The following is a 19,451-nucleotide window of genomic DNA, read 5'->3' as shown; positions in this document are numbered from 1 at the left end:
CGTACACGCGCACGACTTTGCCGCCTCTTCTCGCGTTATACACTTATCCTTGCTATATGGCATGAACTGTGTACCTCGCAAGCAGCAGTTTCGGCACTGCCAGTGCTTGCGTTATCCCACCAAGGAAGGGCTATATACCGCTGAGTGACATGCACGTGGAGAGCCTGCTACTTCGCTTCTCGTTACATACGCTTGTCCATAAAGTATTCGCACATTTCGGGCAACAAAGAGGAAGTGCGTCTTCCCCAGCAGACCCTCTCTCGAAGAGCAGCACAGTTCTATAACATAAGTGACGTACTGTCGGCTGCGAAAAAATAAACGATCTGCGCGAGTATCATGGATGTGCCATCCAGGCTACTAATTCCTTTTTGTTTCCTAATAACAAAATAATGAAAGCTGCGTTCTGTTAGGCTACCACGTCGGGAGGGAGGAAATAACACATGCGGGTGCTTCATCAGCCGAGCGTGAGGGACCAGTGTGTGACCTGCTAACAGCTCACCCTATACTCAAGAGTTTCTAATTGTGAATAAGAGGACACACAGGCTTCCTTCATTCACGGGCGCTAGGGCTCGCGCTTTCATAGTAAAGCTGTCATGTTATACAGAGATATAATAGTTTTACAGAGATAAAAGCTTAAGGCCGGTATTGTTGCATTTATTGAGTGATTTTGAAACCTACGCAGCAAGGACGGAAGAGGCTAGTGAAACTCCGAAAATCCACTAGTAAACTGTTCACTTTCTGGTTCAGCAAATATGTTACAAACAAGAAATGTTGCATATGCTGTGCGTATACTAATTCTCTGGGCGAACCTGATGGAGCACAATAGACGAGTGTGCATGACAGCGTCAGAGCCCATGTGACTTTCCAGCTACAATGTTAACATCCTTTGCCAGAAACTTGTCAATTATTCGGTTTGAATTTGCACTACACACAGCTCAAAAACAACTGAAGTAACATGACATCTCGCGCGCACATGATGATGCGCATGATTACAGAGAACATTTTTCATTTGTTTTTCGTTGACATATAAACCGGCCAAAGCAGTAAAATCTGGCCCTGAGAAATATTTCAAATGGGCTAGGAGAGGACGGGTCAAAGTGGGCCAGTAAATGTGGATTGGTGAGAATGTTGGTGAGCTGGGCAAATGCGGCAGTTTGAGCGGGGCCCCACATGAACGGCACGTCCTTGTACAGAATATGATCAATAAGTCGTTCGTTATGTGTGTTTGTACTTCAATAAGGAAATGCTTCAATTTTTTGACGCGAATAACCTCAAAGCAATTAGACATAAGTCAGTAATGAGAATGAAATGAAGCCATCTTCAATGCGAGCCGTTTTTCATGTATACTACGAAGTTGATCGCTCTTTCTTCATGTTTGTAATATTATCCACGGAGACGCTAAACCTGGTAAAGGTGCGGGAGCTCTGAAGAAGAACTATGACGTCCGCGAACCGATGGTTTATCTCCTGAATCATTGGCACCTGGCATGTAAATGATGGCGCGTCTATTGTAATTCATCATGACCTTTCGGAGGCATAATGATAAATTTTATCCGTCGAAGTATTTCCGAATGTTTATGAAATTGCTCCTATTCATTAAAATTATCAGTTATTTTTTATTAATCATGCTTCGGCATCATTAAACTCTGTCTCTATAAAAATTCATTTTATAATTCCTTGTGTAATTTTTAGTACTTTCTTCTGGTGTACTACTTCACTTTATTATTTTACCTTCTTCGCTCCCCTCGAATCCCCTGTCTTGTGGCCAATATTACTTAGTGGACAAGGGCTATGTTTCCTTTGGCAAACAAGCAAGATTGTCTCGACTGCTCCACCCCATTTGTACATACAAGTTTTCGTTTGGCCAAAGCGAGTTTTCTCGCCACGCATTAGGCTTTGAGGGATGGGCGCCTGAAAATATTCGGAAATGCCTACATGTGCTCAAAATACACTGAGCTAGCCAGAACATATCATAAAGCCTGCACTTGTGCCGTGCATTGGGTGCACGGTAGAAGTATCATCTCTAGCAATAGAATTCACAGCAGCTGTAACCAAGAAAATATTTTTTCGCAGATTTTGTCAATCAATGGGTACACGCTGGTACCTCACTACAGAATGTCCAAAAAGTTCGGTAAGAAAACTCGTTATTTTAGTTATCCTAACATTCCATAGCAACATCAAAACACGTAAAAAAACCAGCCGCAAATTTGCTCTTCATAAGTATAATGCGACTTTGAAAATAGAAATCTACATTCTGGTGTTCTTGTGACGCAATTATTGATTGATCCATGTTATATTACAATATGCAGTTATGGGTTTTGTTAGGGCCAAGGCGTTTATTTGTCGCTTCTTCATTTCGAGAAAACAAGTTCGGCAATGAAAACATAACGTTTTCACGGGCCATACATTAGATTAACGCTGTTATTGGTACGAAGGTGTCATAAATAAAATATTCTAGCAAATTCTACGACAGAAATAGCGCAACCCTGATCTACGTGTTACATACAGGAGAATGAAGAACGAAACGTTCGGAGGAGCAGCAAGAACGCATTATTCTTGCTTGTGTCTAGCTTTGTCTAGCGATTTCGGATCGCGCTGGTGATCTTCCGCCGGATATTGTTTGCCGCAGGCGCGACACCACTTGCGTCCTGGGTTGGAACATATGCCAGCCCGGTATCCTGGTCCTCCACATACGCAGTAGACTTCGGTATGGCGTCGGCATAGCGTGGAGCGAAATATACTAACGTCGTATGCCACGTATTTGGGCAGACTCATGCCTTCGAAAAGCACCACCACCGCCCAGGTGTTTTTGGTCCGCCTGCCCTCCAAAGCACCTGGATTCCGATGATGTACAATTCTCACTCTGACCTGAGCTTCGCTGAATTCCACGTCAACTACTCTTCTGACTCCCTCACATTTATTCTCAGGAGGGGTCAGGTGTGGCCACCCCGAACGTGCCTTTGCCGAGCCTGATTTGCTGCACTTGGATGTACCTGTCCATGTTTTTGTCGTACGGAGTGCACGCCACAACTTTTCCTGAACTCCATTGGGACGCATCGTGTGTTCTTCGTTTACGGCCGCAGCCAAGGGTGCCGCCATGGTCAAGGCTGTCTCAAAGCGTATTTTACTGACCTTGTTTACAATCGGGCGGTTCCGTGGTCTGACAATGATGCGAAAAGTGTCCCTAGGCAGTCGAGGGAGCCTTGTAGCACCATCCGTGAGTAATTTTTTTTTCTTGGAAGATTTGCCCACTTTCCTCTGTGACACATGGTCACTCCAACATTTCGCTACCATCGTTGCAACGAATATTCACTATCGTTGCTACATACGCCGACAGTCACAGACAGAATGGCACCACGCGTTTGCAACACCACCCTGCGTGTTCGTCGTCTGCTTCCTACACTCATGGACACCACAATGTAGAAAGTGTACTTTTAATGCTACATCAAAGCAATACAAATTTGGATGATGCTTATGCTTCTCCTTTAAGAGTGGTACGCGACAGCATTCAAAGATCCCGGACTGCTTCTCATGTTACCCGGCAACTGAAGCGTATCTAACCGTAATGTTTACCAGAAAACGTTGGCCGTAAACGCAATGCACGAAGGCGGGCTTTCTGGTAGGAACGCGGCCTCTTGCGTAGAGCGCTATGCGGCTAAGGCGAGCGCCACGTGGGGGCATTGCGAGGAAGCGGGCGCACCGCTCCGTGGTCCCTGAGTCACTGGCGCGCCGGCGCGTACAAATGGCGGACTTCGTCGCCGATCTATGCGTGGTAGAAGCGCTGAAAAAGGGTTTTCTTTGAGTTTTCGATTAAGAAAATTATGTTTTCTCATATAGTCAAATTAGTATCCGACTTTATCACGTGTGTAGGTGGTGTGTAAGTCGTACTTTACGATTTTCTACATATTTTGGCTTGAGAAATTCAATTATTTCTGCAACTTCCTGACGGCACATGGAGGGCCTGGAAATGGTTGGTTCAGGAACTTTCTTGCAGAATAACGTCCGACGCCGGACGCCGACGCAGAATTCTCTGCAACACGGGACCTTTAATGCTTTCGCTTTAGAACGGCTCCGTGAAGGTGGGCGGAGCTACGCTTTTCTACACCAAGTAAAAAATGGCGGCTTCCTACACTAGTTAAACTCATGTGGACCGTTTAGGCAACTAAATAGCCCTACTATTTACAGGAAGGAGAGGCAGTCAAGTGCACAAATTTGGAAAGAAGCAGGTGTTCATTTCTGCATGGGAGCTGTCATGTTGCTACGTAGCCGCGGTTAGCGCGGCTATTACTTTTGCTGGCGATAAACGGCACAGTTGCTTTGCCGTATACAACCTGCATGGCAAAGGGCTGAATATGTTACGTATCGGTGGAATGTATTATGTACCAAGAAAAAATCGAGCTCTCTAATCCCACCAATAATCACATAGTTACACCAGGAAGTATATTACGCCGCGCAATGATGTTTCCTCCGCACACGTCGTGCAATCGGTAGTCCTGCGAGTTACTTCTTTAGATATTGCATATTTGTCTGCATGAGATGCTACCGTGCGTCGGGATACTCTACGCAGGTTTTTAGGCCTCGAGGTTTGGTGAGTGCGTGGCTTTTCTCTAGTGAGCTTTACCACACATTTGTTACTGTAGGAAACAAAACGGGTAAAATTTGTATTTGTCGCCAAGCGCATGTGAGCAAGCAACATGGAACTGAGCGACGAATTTGAAGCACTTGCATAAAGAGGAGTTCTTGGAGCTTACGATGGAGCTGTGTCTGGACGCCCCCGACATACCCCAAGAACCAGATTTGATTGAGGATATTCTTCCGTTCCGAGCCGATAATGACGAGATTTCTGAACGCCTTAAAATCATTCGGGAGAGGCCCAAAAAGGAAGCCAGAGACAGGCGGAAGAGACTGCGAGCTTTAAAGGCAAGACTGCGAACATGCACGTGAAAGAGAAAAGCGTGCACTTCAAAGATGGTTTTCAAATGATCGCGAAGAGTGAGAACGCGAACTTGCGCTTGAAATGATGGGGCTTGACGGCGAACTAGAACACATTCGAATACCAGCTTTGGGCAATAAGGAGCCAAGTGCAGGAGAAAGTTTTGACCAAAAACCCGCAATAACTTCCTTCGAATTGAAAAAGTGGCGAAATGTTGAGTTGTTGAAGTTGCATTGAGAGCCAGATGTAGACCTAGAGGAAGATTTGTTGGAGGCAGCTATTCGTAAGAATGTTTTCGAAAACGGAAGTGACTGCACTGAGATGATATACCTCGGTAGAATCATTCAGAAAGAGAGACTTGTGAAGCAAGCAAGTAGGTGGGAAATAGAAACATTGGACAGATAGATTGAATAACTCGGACAAGAGTTGTGGCGCAAACAATAAGAGCGCTAAGACCGCGAACGTGCGAATCAAGAAGAATGCAAAGTCGCCATTGCGGCTGTTTCTATTGCTTGTGAACTTGCTGAAAAGGCAGTAATTCATGAAACGATGGATACAAATGACGGAAATAATCAGAAGGGCACCGCAATGGAATTGGAAGCGATCACGTGTTGAAGCCAAACTACCTGTTGCGAAGGCAAGACGCGAAAGTCATGTTTGAAGCCGCGAACACCAGTCAAACGCAAAGCGCATGGAAATTTTGAGAGCCGCCGCGCTAGAATAGAATGTAGAGATGGGCCACTCAGGAGTAAACCCGATCATTCAAGCTGCTTTTTACTGCGAAGCAGTATAGCTTTTCCTCCCAATCGGTGTGTCGTCTCTGTGGGCACGCACAGCGGGACGCGTGTGCCACATAGGCCACTGGGTTCCTTACAGCACCACGAGGCAGCGCTCGCCTCTGCGCATCTATGGCAGCCGTGCGGGGGGGGGGGGAAGTAGAACCACAAGATCGCCTGAGCAAATAGGAATCGCCGCAAGCGTTACCCAGAAAAATGCTGGCTGTGTAAGGTGCACTTGTCGAGAAGCATCAACTGTGGTATACGAAATAGCGAGTGAGCTAAGTACCCTTTCGTATTGACAAGAACAACCCACCTAGTCACTGATTTGCGCTGCGACAGTGCAATGCCACGGCCCTGCCTAGTGAGGACTCCACCGCAGTAGCCTGCACAGAGGGAGTGACGAAGAGAGCAGAGGCGACATTTTGAACAACGGCGTCGTGATCGTGCCGCGGATCAACATCGTGTCCAGGATGCTCATCGCAAACGCCAGGCGCCACAGGATAAGGACGAATTTCGTGAAGCGGAAAACCTCGCCAAACGACGAAAGTGCAGTGCAGTCATTCTTATGAAGGGTACAAATTCTAAATTTAAGGACAAATTTCTCCACGCAGTATTTGCATTCGGCTGCTCCTTCAGTGATCGACTGTGGTTCCAGGATGATCTGGTGTTCATGTCAAATGCCACGAATAGACCACAGAAGCAAAGCGCACTCGACCTGTTGCCACGTTACTTTCCTGTGGAAGACGTTGTGAACATTAAAGTATGTGGTGCCTCCAGCGGTCCGTTACTGGAAGGTAAACTGCCTGTACTATCTAAGACTCGTGGATACTTATATCCTCCAATCCCAACACGACTGCCTTCGCTAACCATCGTAGAAAAACGCCTGATTGCGCCGCCGATTTCGTTCACATCACTAAGACGCATTTCTTACAGAAGTGCGCAGTCTGCTTTTACAGGCCAAGTTGTACACATTTTTATTAATGGGCACAATACTGTTGAGCGTCTTCCTCGAAGCATATATGACGATGTCGCCATCAAAGTAGACTTGAAACGGCGCCTGCTCGCAAAATTACATACTCTGTAGGTACCGTTCATCAGCGTAACGTCAATACATGGCTCTACGTTGTCCTCCAGTGCCCCCTCCACAATTTCAACAGCATTCGGTTCAAACCACAGACCTTCAAATGTCTCCTAGAGGAAGAGGACATACACGCAGACAGGGTCTAGAAGCTAAGGGAAGTCGACGACTTGAATAAGCCAACGCAAGGCACCAAAGCTATGAACGCGTCATCAGACGGTTGTGTACAATATTTTATACCTAGGTAATCTGCGAAATCACACACAATTCTTGGCTGTTGGTCCCAGTGAAGGTGAGACGCCAATCTCACGAATGTATAATTCTAATACGCAAGAACTATCCTTTCCGCAAAAATACCTCGGTCACCCTCATCAGATCCTGAGCGACAGGGTAACACTGTTCTTGCTTAAACGAGTGAAATGCGCCACACTGATCGAAGGGATGTCCATGCGGGACACATGCCGTACGTGGCTCTGAGAGTCATAAGGCTCATGATGGTTGAAAAGGCAGTCACCTTTAGAAGTAATCATAAACCAAAGGGCATTACACGCAAACTAGAAGAGGGTGAGTTTGACAAATCTGCCATCAACCAAGACCTGGCGTTCATTCGAGGAGTGCCAAACACGACACACAACTGGACAGAGGAGCCGTGAGAGGTGTTCGTGATGATCCGACTGCTCACGAAGCGCACCGTTTTCCTCACAATGTCGGCATCGGAAATGCATTGGAAGCGTTTCGATGCACTCCTCGAGAAATTACGGGTGCTAGGCAACCCGGAGTGTTAGTGACCGCACAAGCAGTTGCAGCTCATGTACGCACCGGGCCTCGTTAACAACAATCCTGGGATGTATGCCATACATGTCGATCGGCTCTTCAACACCATCATGAGCATGTTGAAGGACAATATAGCCTCTCCTTTCATGCTATGCTACTTGGTAGACTCCTTCAACCGAGTAGAATTTTAGCACGGACGCAGTCCGTACGTCCACATTCTCCTCGGGCTGCCCAATGGGCCAAATGAACAGTTGACCAAAGGCATGCCGCAGACGATCACGCGGACAGTTCCTTTGATATGTTGAATTAGTTTTCCTTACTATACACACATGCTGTAAGAAGAACAGACACGCCTGTCAGTTCGGTGCATCGTTCATACTGAGTGGGAAAACAATGATAATCGCACCGTTCCCATCGAGTGATGCACCCAATGAGCTATAGAGACGCGAGGCGTTCAAGCAAAATACCTCGAGACGTACGCTAAGTTAAAATAAACCGAATACGAAACGACTGAAGGCTTTAAGGAATTCAATATCACTTCGGAGCAACATTACATTGACATGCTCAGGGATGGTTTTTGTTAGGCCACGTTTCTTGCTCAAACGCAATGCGAAAGAGAAATGGATGAATATATTCAACCCACGCATTACCTCAGTGCTCAATTGCATCATTGATCTCCTGGGCATTTTGGCTAATTACGCATGTATTACGCATGTCCTTGATTACGTCAGCAAGGCGGATTATTGCATTTACAATTTTCCCAATGCGATCATCAAGATTATGGTCGAAAAACCGGAGATGCAGCACACCGAGGCACTGAAGCCAGTTGGTGCTACAACGTTGAAAATAATTGAAATGGCGGAGGAAGCAGCATCGTTTTCGCTGAAAGGAGACTTGTCCGAAAAAGGTCAAAGCGTTATATGTATCCCAACCTGGCCCCTGGAAGAGCGGCTTCGTACGCGTAAGAGCAAGCAGCATATGGATAGCGAAAACTTACACGAAAATGTAACCCAGGTGTACCTGCGCAATATCATTCAAAAGTACGAAGATCGTCCGCCACACCTACAGGATTTCTGTCTGGCAGATTTTGTCACTCATTACAGTTACAACTTTAGGGCTAAAAGGTATGACCAGAACGACACAACCTCTATCATCAGACACAGGCATTACACAATTGGCTACCCCATCCACTGTAATATGGAACAAGTGCTTGCATAAATTCAAGCGGCAAGTTGACGTTCTAGACAACACCAAATTTGAGACAATCTATGAAGAAAACCTGGACACGTATTCGTTTTGCCTCGCTACTATTCGAAACAAAGCTAGTACGCAGTGGGAAAGGATTATGACAAAATCATGGAGATCTCCCGATCCATTATATCCGACCAAAGCGAGCGAGCGACGGGATGTGAAGGAGCAGAAGCATCATTGAACGCCCGTGTCCACTACGACCAGGACAACGACATTCAGCATCAACGTTGCCGGTTCTGACGTATATGCGGCGGCCATGCCTAAAGTCCCAGTTTGTTTGCTAGGCTAGACAGCAGCCAATGCGTGTCTTTACTTTTTTATCAAATAGGAGGGTGCCCTTATGTCCTTAATAAAGATGAATAACATTACCACCGCAGTTCTGTTCGTTTAAAACTTTACGTTTTTGTTAAAGCTTTCGTTTCCCTGGCTATTTCCCTATTCATATATGCGAAATAACTCCGAATTTGTTATGTAGGTAATGAAAAATGAGGCATGCAGTGAAGAAAGGTAGTTATCAAATTCAAGCCCAAAAGCTAATTTCATTAACAAAAGTGTTCAGCGATGAAGCAAAAAGGAAGTACCTAAAAACGCAGTGTAATTTCAAAAACAAATGGTCTTACCGTGTAAAGTTGTCCTACAGAACCATGTCCGGTTGTCTGACTCGTAGGATAAGCGCCTAGTGCGCCACACGAAAGATGCAGTAAAGTTGTAAGCAGAATTATCTCCATCGCAATTAACGAAAGCTAGAAACGAATGCAGTCGAATTAATGTTGGTGCTAACGCACGGCATATATACGCTCGACAGCAGCTGTGAATTGTTTTTTCAGTGAACTCACCTTTACTAAGTTTCTTTACCGACCTGCATCATTAAATACCAAGCAGCAAGGATGTAATGAATGACGGATTCAATACTGTCTGCCTTTAATCACTGTCAACATGAGGCGCTGACATTTATTTCACCATGACTTTACTGATCAGAAAACGAAAGATCGTGACGAATTGCGGAAAACCTCAAGATGCGAATAGTTTTTCTCATGTGTCTAGAACAGCGTTTTTCCCAGAAATTTCGGGGCTCAGCGTTTATCCTATGGGGCGAGCACTGCTTGCGTGACTTTGATTTTGGATTGGTACCTAATATAGGGGCCTTTAAAGACTTTCTGATGACAAGAAAGTTCTGCCGAGCCTTAGGCGTGAGATGCAAAGCCAACAATTTATTACACCACACGCAGCAGGTAATTTGCCTTCTCATGTCAAAATCAGTAAAAAAGTGCTTACTCTCTCCTTCGGAATGTGGCCATGCAGCCACGTCGCAAGCAGCCAAGTGTACCAAATGTTATTGGGTGGTTTCTTGATCGCGAGAACATTCTCATCACCACACTGATTGCTAGTTTCAAGTTATCGCAATTAGGTATACACATACCCGCGACTTAAAACAAAAGAAAACAGAAAAGTATCTCACCTTGGCGCTCCCGGTCTGCACACGCCATTTTGGCTTAAGTGCGTCTGCTGAGCGTGGCCTCCTAGATTGTAGCAGCGTTTTGCGCAACGTAGATGCCGCTGCAGTCACAGAGTGTCGGGACCATTTCGCGGAGATAGAGCGCCGCACGCACCTGAACCACTAGTAGCGCCGTAAGGAAATGAAAACAGCAAAAAATAAAATAGAAACTTTGCTTGCTTTTTATGCCTTTGTGTAATTGCCAGTGCGTTAAGAATAGACGCAAGAAGAGAGAGAGAGTGGCGCATCGGCGCAGTAAATAACTCCGCTTGTACTTGAATTATGCGAAAAAAATTTGCGGCATGATATTCCTCATGCGATGTCCTATAATAGTGAGACCAATCTATGATTAGTTAGAATAGCGTTGCAGGGCCCTTTTAAAGTGGAAATAAACGTTACACAATTCACTCTGTGTCGCACTGCGCGAGAAGATGCATTCGCGCCATCTTCTGGAAGCACACCACCTACATTGTATGAAGGGTAACTCGTCATGCTCCTCACTGCTCATAGTCTGATTGCCAGCACCCGAGTGTTGCACCAAGCGGGTGCCTTTGTGATCATTTCTGAAAGTGTAACAAAAAAGGAAAATTGAAAACTGCCACATGACTGGTCGTGGGTAAAGGGCTAACAGCGAACACTGCGCACATGTCACATGATCACAAGAGACAGTGTGCAGACAATGCATAGCTACGTCTCAGTGGAGTGCTCTGAAAAGCTGTCTGTAAGCAGCATACAACCTCGAGTAATGCAGCGGAATGCAGTGACCACACCTATTCTCAGCGAGCCTTGCACATGAGCATGTGGGCTATCACGTCATGTTCCCATCTCAGAGAGTGATATGGCGCAATATTTTCATTTTGACTAGTCTTCCCATTTTGTCTCTTTTCTTTCTTGAAGCGAAATTTCATTACGGTGCTTAGCAGGGAATAGGCGGCCGATTGAGGCAAAATACAGGCTGGGGTATTCCCCTTCTGAAATTACTAAACGCCATGTTTCCAACGAACTATAGGGGCAACTCCCCTAGGTGAGGTGGGATACTCACCCTAATACAACTAACCTGAGAGTGCACTAAGCGCCCTCATAGATGAAAGAGCAATGACGCAATGGAGGTCAGGCAGGCGGCAGGGGCCAGTGGGGACCTGGACTGAGGAGCTCCGCCTTAAAATCTGTTCCTGTCAAATAAAGATTTTATATATATATATATATGAGTGTGTGTGTGTGTGTGTGTGTGTGGGTGGGTGGGTGCCATGCCTCAATTCATATCTTGAAATCGATCCGCCATGGGACAGAGCACTGACTGCTGAGAGCTTCATGTGCCCTGTGTTCTTGCCTCCTATTTGACGTTGAAAAGAGACGTGTAGGTCGCTATTTTAAAAGCGATTTGTGATTGGGATACAGCGTGGATAGTGCTGGTAGCTTCATGAGCATTGTGTTATTGCCGCTTATTTCGCGTTGAAGCGATAGGTCGTACGAAGGTGAATTCTGTCACTGCGGCGGGCCATATTTTGAAAGCGTATGTCCGAAGAAGGTGGACGGATGCAGTGACGGATGGGTTTCCTCGTTGCGTCAGCATAGGAATGCGCAGGCATTTAAAACCGACAACACTTGGCGGCGCCACGGTGGCTCACCTTTGAAAATCTGTATGGACACGAGCGCGCGATGGCGTCAGAGCTCTACCGAGGCAGTTTCCTCATGGACGCACTCGCCGTTGCGTCGAATGCACCTAAGACGCCGAATACACTCCTGAGTGTTGTTTATGCTGCGCAGCGCACCGGCCTCGCGTGTTTGATATTGCCATCATTGTTTTGCCCTTGGACAGAACCTGTATATAATTAAAAACTGTGCACATTTACAGGTTCATAATTGCGAACGTGCAACGAAGCTGTCGCTGCTTCTTAGAATACACGCTTTCCTTTTGTATTTAGACACATTCCTTTCAAATCTGGATGAATATTTTTTTTCCAAGTACTACTTCGTATGCCGAGAACTTCCGTCGTTTTTCTCCGTGGAAATCGAGCGCTATGACTTCAACTAATGCTTTATATACCGATGAGGACTGTATACGCAGCAAAATGGTATTGTTCAGTGGCTGTACAGTGCAACAACGCACTCGAAGGGGTGTTTGCGGTTATGAGCAAGAAACAAAGTTTTTGGTAATTACTCAAACGACTGATCGTCTGTCGACCAGGGCAAGTGCAACTATTCCAGCCACAGATACTTCTATAAAATTTGTCAGAGGATAGCGAGGCCTTGTGCTGCTCCGTACAGACGCCATTCTTGCATCAGGAACTGCTACTACTTTTCATGTCCGGAATGAGTCGGGCGTCGCAGCCCTGGGGAAAGTCAAGGCCATCGAGGAGATGACGAGTGGAAATCACAGGCAAAGGGGTGCGCTTCGGTTGGAAAACTCAAATATGATTAAGCAGGCAATGAAAAGAATAGAACTGCAGGGACACAGGAAGTTGCGGCTCGAGAGAAGGGATAAGCGACGTCGACAGTGAGGTGTCACGTAAGAGGGACTACAGGAAAATAAACATAATGAACAATTGGAAGGCGTGCATCACTGTCCAGTGTTGCCTGAAACCCTGGTGGGATACGCGTGAGAAATGGACATAATGGTATGGCTGATGGTCGCGGCGAGAAAGTCAGCGGTAGGGTCCAGGCAATAATTTCAGCGTAATTAAGGGGTGCAGGCACCAGCGGTGGTAAAAGAGAGGGTGGAATAGCCCAGGATTCCCAGTGTACGTGCTACGTAAACTAGACTTCAGCAGTGTGGCCTGTCGCTATGTGGCTCAATTTTTATTCACATTGCTGTCAACAGTCATCACGAGCAGAGTTCTGCCGAAATTTTTTTTCTGTTAGAGCATCGAGATCGGGAACAGCAGGGCCGGGACTCGAATTCGGCCAGCGCATGCACTTTTTTGTCATAAACATTATATGCACGCTTCAGTCAAATTTAAGCGGTGGTCGTCCATGTTGCCGCGATGTTCCGTATAAAGTTAAAGTAAAATAAGGTCGTGATCGCGAGCCGTATGCTGTAGGCGAGAGATGAAGCGTGAGATGGTGAGCCGAGAAGAACGGTGACTTGATCTCACGCGCACAAAGGAGGAAGGTGGACCGGAAGTGTGCCGACGTTGGCCCCGCGCAAGGCAGCAGGAGGGTGTGGGGACGTTCTACTCTAGCCGCGGCTGCCTATGGCTGCCGCGGTTGCGTGTGCCTTATAGTTTGAAGTGCTGTGTACAAAGTGCATGCGCGACGAGTGCTGATGGCATCGTTTGCGCTGTGTTTTCCCCGCCTACTTCATTATTGGGGCGGACGCAGCACGAAGGGCAGTTCACTCGCAGCTTCCTCCGCTTTTGCTTACGTGAGGGAATTGATACCGTGTGTACTGTGTCATTCAGTGAAGATGTGTTCACGTTTGCCGGTGCTCGCGGTTACACAGTGCTTGTTAGTCGAGTTAGTAGGCGAATGTTTACAAGTTGATACAGGCAATAGAGCTATATTGCGTACTTCATATAGCTGTGTAACTATTTTGTCTCGCAATCGATGCTCCGCATTACGGGCGATACTACGACATTTTTTATTGAATGCAAATAGTCGATAAGTACCAAACGAGCTAGTGACCAAGCCATGCGAAGCCATGAAATGGTAGGCAAACGAAGGTTGAAGCAGAGTTTGGGCCCGGGCTAGTTGGTATTCCATTGTTTCCAACATCACTTACAACAAGCACATAGACAGGGACCAAAAGAACGGCGAAGACAAGCGCTTGTCTTCATCATTCTTTTGGTCCCTGTCTATGTACTAGCTGTAAGTGATGCATGAACGAAAGGAAGGTTGGCTTGAATATCATGCGTCGCTTTTTTTCACACAGAGGGCCAACGCAGTGCCATATTTGAGTTAGCATCACTAGGCAAGTCGGCTACCTGCGCTAAACATTTAATAGCCTAGGGGCAGCTTGCCATTTGACGTCAAAAGCAGTCGAGCTCTCGAGCGAAAGGCTCAATGTGATGGTCGTCACTAGCCCGATTTAAACTCCCTTTCAAATCGAGGAATTTAGTTGGCGAAGTAATAATAATAATATTTGGGGTTTTACGTGCCATAACCACTTTCTGATTATGAGGCACGCCGTAGTGGAGGACTCCGGAAATTTTTGACCACCTGGGGTTCTTTAACGTGCACCTAAATCTAAGCACACGGGTGTTTTCGCATTTCGCCCCCATCGAAATGCGGCCGCCGTGGCCGGGATTCGATCCCGCGACCTCGTGCTCAGCAGCCCAACACCATAGCCACTGAGCAACCACGGCGGGTAGTTGGCGAAGTATTAACTATTAATTAGCTGTTGAGCGTGTAGGTAATCCATACTCAAAGAATGGCGAAAAGGAAAAGGGACAAGGTAGAAAATATTATCTCCTCGGTGTTTTTTATCTCATTCCAGTTTGTTTGCGCCATTCTTCTTTGAGGATTTAGTTTGCAGCGTGCTTAAGAGCAAGGGTTCGTGTGGCGATCAAACCGGAGGCCGCCAAGGCTTTCTTCAAACTATCTAAATTTTTTTGCATATGGTAGAAAGAATTGTGGAAGAGATAGAAATGAATCCGGCATTGTCGCATGCGTTGAAAACAATGCCGTTATTTTGAAACAATATCTCGCATGTGCTCAAACAATATCTCTCGTAGATACATTAGTAACGCAGGTAGCGTGTTTTTAGAAAATAATTATTTCAAGACAAAAACAGAAATCAGGCGGGCTCAAAACGACGCTGCTAACAACACATGTAACTGATGTCAACTGCATATAAGTCTTCATTCCTTTAATGACCTGGTGCACGATGGGTGTGACACTTTCTATAGCCATATAAAGCCCTTTGCATTGTTTCGTGAAGCGATAGTCAGAAATGAGTGAACAAGTACATAAGTGCACTCTGTTAGACATATTCATCATTATCCTCAGCCTATTCATTGTCCACGGCACGACAAAGGCCTTTCCCTGCGATCTCCACGATCTCCAATTCCCCCTGTCATGCGCCAGCTGATTGCAGCTAGCGCCTGCGATTTTCTTAATTTCATTACCCCAACTAGCCTTCTGCAGTCCTCGACTGCGCTTGCATTCTCTTGACGCTAAATCTGTAACCCTAACAGTCCACCGGTTATCTAACCTACGCAATACTGACCTACCCAGCTTCAATTCTTTCTCTTAGTGTTTATTATATTATCGGCTATCGCCGTTTGCCCTCTCATTCCCACCGCTCTCCTTCTGTCTCTTAATGATAAGGAAAACATTTTTAGTTCCATCGCTCTTTATGTGCTCCTTTACTTCTGCTCGAGCTTTTTTGTTAGTCTCCAAGTTTGTGCACCATATGTCAGCACCGGTAGAATGCATTGATTGTATACCTTTCTTTTCACTGAGAATAATAACCTTCCAGTCAGTAGCTGACAGTTTCTACCGTATGCGCTCCAACTTATTTTTATTCTTCTGCGAATTTCCTTCTCATGATCAGGATTCCCCGTTGTTAATTTGCCTAGGTAAACGTACTCCTTCAGAGAATCTATTGGCTGACTGGCGATCCTGAACATTTGTTCCCTTGCCATGCTATTGATAATCATCCTTGTCTTTTGAATATTAATCTTCGACCCCACTCTTACACTTTCTCCGTTAAGGTCCTCAATCCTTCCTTGTGACTCATCCCTAGTGTTCCTTAACAGGGCAGTGTCATTTGCAAACCGATGGTTGCTGAGATATTCGCCGTTCATCCTCACTCCTAAGCGTTCCCAGTTTATTAGCTTGAATACTTCTTTCAAGCATGCAGTGAATAGCATTAGAGAGATTGTGTGTTCTTCTCTGACCCCTTTTTTTATAGGTAACTTTCTACGTTTCTCGTGGAGTATTAAGTTAGCTGTGTAGTCTGTGCAGATATATTCCAAGATATTTACCTAAGCCTCCTGTACTCCTTTATTACGTAATGCCTCTATGACTGATGGTATCTCTACTGATTTAATGCCTTTTCGTAATCTATGAAAGCCATGTAGAGGGGCTAATTGTACTCTGCAGATTTCAGGATTACCCAATAGGTGACACCAATGTGATCCATTGTATAGTGTCCCTTCATGAAACCAGCTTGCTCCTTTGGTTGATTGAAGGCTGGTGTCGACGTTATTCTATTGGAAATTGCCTTGGTGAATATTTATATAATACTGGAAGTAAGCTAATGGGCCTATTATCTTTTACCTCCTTAACGTCTCCTTTTTTGGGGATTAGTATAAATATTGTAAGGCAGTTTGTCGTGTGCGTATCATGGCCACGCATGCTTATATCGCCTTTCCGTTTCTCTACCACGGTTGCGCTTTAAAACCACGACGCTGCAAGTTTGCTTCAGAGACTTTCCTTTCCTTCCCTATTCTCCGCCCTTAAACTGGCTCTCTTAACTACTACACGCACAGAAAAAGCAACAGCGCGCGCTTTAGATCCTATAGATGAGATGAATATTTACAATTATTTTATAATTATATTCGAGTGCTGATTGCCATGTTATAGTTTGTTAACGAAGCTTCCCCTCAAGTCTAAATATTGTAAGGCAGTTTGTCGTGTGCGTATCATGGACACGCATGCTTATATCGCCTTCCGTTTCCCTACCACGGTTGCGTTTAAAACCAACAGCGCGCGCATGCGATCCCATAGATGAGATGAATACATATATATAGAAAAGTATCAGTCATAGCTCTCGTAGTATAGCCTTCTGAGCCGTTTCCCTTTTTTTTTCTTTGAAAGAAGTCCTATTAGGGTTATTATAATTACACGAAGGTATTTCGCTCTCGCGAGCAGCAGTACTTGAGATAGCTATTCCGGCGGCTAGCTTCCCACGCTATGCGTGCCGCCCTCGCACCTGTTTAAGCTTTTTCCTAGACGCTAGAGCTATACAATGTCCGCGCAACCTTGAGCGATCGGAAAGCGCGTTTTCCACCCTTGGCCGGCGGAGAGGGGAGACTTCGTTCCGGCCGCGAAGCTCTCTACATCTCAGTAAGGTGCCTGGTGGTGGTCTCGTGCTGACGATGCCCTCTCGGTGAGCGCATAATTCCCCCCTCATCTCTTAAGAGATTCAATACATACAAGCATTTGTCTCGAAAACCAGATTTATTTCAAGGGAATTTTCCACGTCTCAATAATTTCTCTCGTCGTATACGAGTGCTGATTGCCGTGTTATAGTTTGTTAACGAAGCTTCCCCCAAGTCTAAATATTGTAAGGCAGTTTTCCTAGTCTCTAAAGCCGCTAGAGTTCACGCTGCTCCTCTGGCGGCCATTTTTCCAAGAAATTATGCCTTCCAACCACTCACTGCCGCGGACAACATCAGTCCCTTTCCACATAAGTATGAGGCTCGGAGCAGGAGCTATGGCGCTTGAAAGTAACTCTTGGCTTGACGAACCAACCGACTGAGCTACCTTTCCGGGCAACATTGAAGGATCACGAGTTCAAATCACATGTTATGTTCCTTTTTTCCCCCCGTTTTTTTCTTTCTTTTAATGTATTTTCCTTCCTTTTATCACTGTACGAAAACCCTCCTAAAAAAAATTATATATCCTCAATTATGTGTGGCCACACATGTGCAGGTCATAAATACCAGGTTCTCTAGCCGAGTGCCATCCATGCGGTATAACCGAGCTCAGATTGGTCCACCTTGACTGATCAAACAGGGCACCACTGTGGGTTAAATGAGGCGTACAACGCCTGCGGGACCCGCCGTGGTTGCTCAGTGGTTATGGTGTTAGACTGCTGAGCACGAGGTCGCGGGATCGGACCCCGGCCACTAGAAACTAGGAATAGGCAAGAATCAGATGTGTGCGTTAAGAGACAAAGCCGGCAATATCGTTACTAATATGGATGAGATAGTTCAAGTGGCTGAGGAGTTCTATAGAGATTTATACAGTACCAGTGGCACCCACGACGATAGTGGAAGAGAGAATAGCCTAGAGGAATTCGAAATCCCACAGGTAACGCCAGAAGAAGTAAAGAAAGCCTTAGGAGCTATGCAAAGGGGGAAGGCAGCTGGGGAGGATCAGGTAACAGCAGATTTGTTGAAGGATGGTGGTCAGATTGTTCTAGAGAAACTGGCCACCCTGTATACGCAATGCCTCATAAACTCGAGCGTACCGGAATCTTGGAAGAACGCTAGCATAATCCTAATCCATAAGAAAGGGGACGCCAAAGGCTTGAAAAATTATAGACCGATCAGCTTACTGTCCGTTGCCTACAAAGTATTTACTAAGGTAATTGCAAATAGAATCAGGAATACCTTAGACTTCTGTCAACCAAAGGACCAGGCAGGATTCCGTAAAGGCTACTCAACAATAGACCATATTCACACTATCAATCAAGTGATAGAGAAAGGTGCAGAATATAACCAACCCTTATATATAGCTTTCATTGATTACGAGAAAGCGTTTGATTCAATCGAAACCTCAGCAGTCATGGAGGCATTACGGAATCAGGGTGTAGATGAGCCATATGTAAAGATACTGGAAGATATCTATAGCGGCTCCAAAGCCACCGTAGTCCTCCACAAAGAAAGCAACAAAATCCCTATAAAGAAAGGCGTCAGACAGGGAGATACGATATCTCCAATGCTATTCACAGCATGTTTACAGGAGGTATTCAGAGGCCTGGAGTGGGAAGAATTGGGGATAAAAGTTGATGGAGAATACCTTAGCAACTTGCGATTCGCTGATGATATTGCCTTGCTTAGTAACTCAGGAGACCAATTGCAATGCATGCTCACTGACCTGGAGAGGCAAAGCAGAAGGGTGGGTCTGAAAATTAATCTGCAGAAAACTGAAGTATTGTTTAACAGGCTCGGAAGAGAACAGCAGTTTACGATAGGTAGCGAAGCACTGGAAGGGGTAAGGGAATACATCTACTTAGGGCAGGTAGTGACCACGGATCCGGATCATGAGACTGAAATAACCGGAAGAATAAGAATGGGCTGGGGTGCGTTTGGCAGGCACTCTCAAATCATGAACAGCAGGTTGCCACTATCCCTCAAAAGGAAAGTGTATAACAGCTGTGTGTTACCAGTACTCACATATGGGGCAGAAACCTGGAGGCTTACGAAAAGGGTTCTGCTGAAATTGAGGACGACGCAACGAGCTATGGAAA

At 45.8% G+C, this 19,451-nt stretch overlaps 1 protein-coding gene across 3 annotated transcripts in view; it reads right to left on the bottom strand.

Annotated features, from left to right (window-relative positions):
• Window positions 1-19,451, bottom strand: part of LOC142584940 (uncharacterized) — a 139,667-nt gene that overhangs the window by 89,411 nt on the left and 30,805 nt on the right. Inside the window, exon 1 of one of the 3 annotated variants that reach the window (XM_075695304.1) lies at window positions 9,435-9,594. The exons of 1 other annotated variant lie outside the window; for it this stretch is intronic. In XM_075695304.1, coding sequence (XP_075551419.1) covers window positions 9,435-9,542 — 108 coding nt within the window. In that variant the 5' untranslated portion in view covers window positions 9,543-9,594. Of the gene's footprint in view, window positions 1-9,434; window positions 9,595-19,451 lie in introns of those variants that run through there. One more of the 3 variants, XM_075695305.1, reaches the window with a different exon arrangement.

The sequence above is a fragment of the Dermacentor variabilis genome, chromosome 6 (assembly GCF_050947875.1).
Source record: "Dermacentor variabilis isolate Ectoservices chromosome 6, ASM5094787v1, whole genome shotgun sequence".
Classification (NCBI taxonomy): Eukaryota; Metazoa; Arthropoda; class Arachnida; order Ixodida; family Ixodidae; genus Dermacentor; species Dermacentor variabilis.
This window is presented reverse-complemented; position numbering and strand designations above follow the sequence as displayed.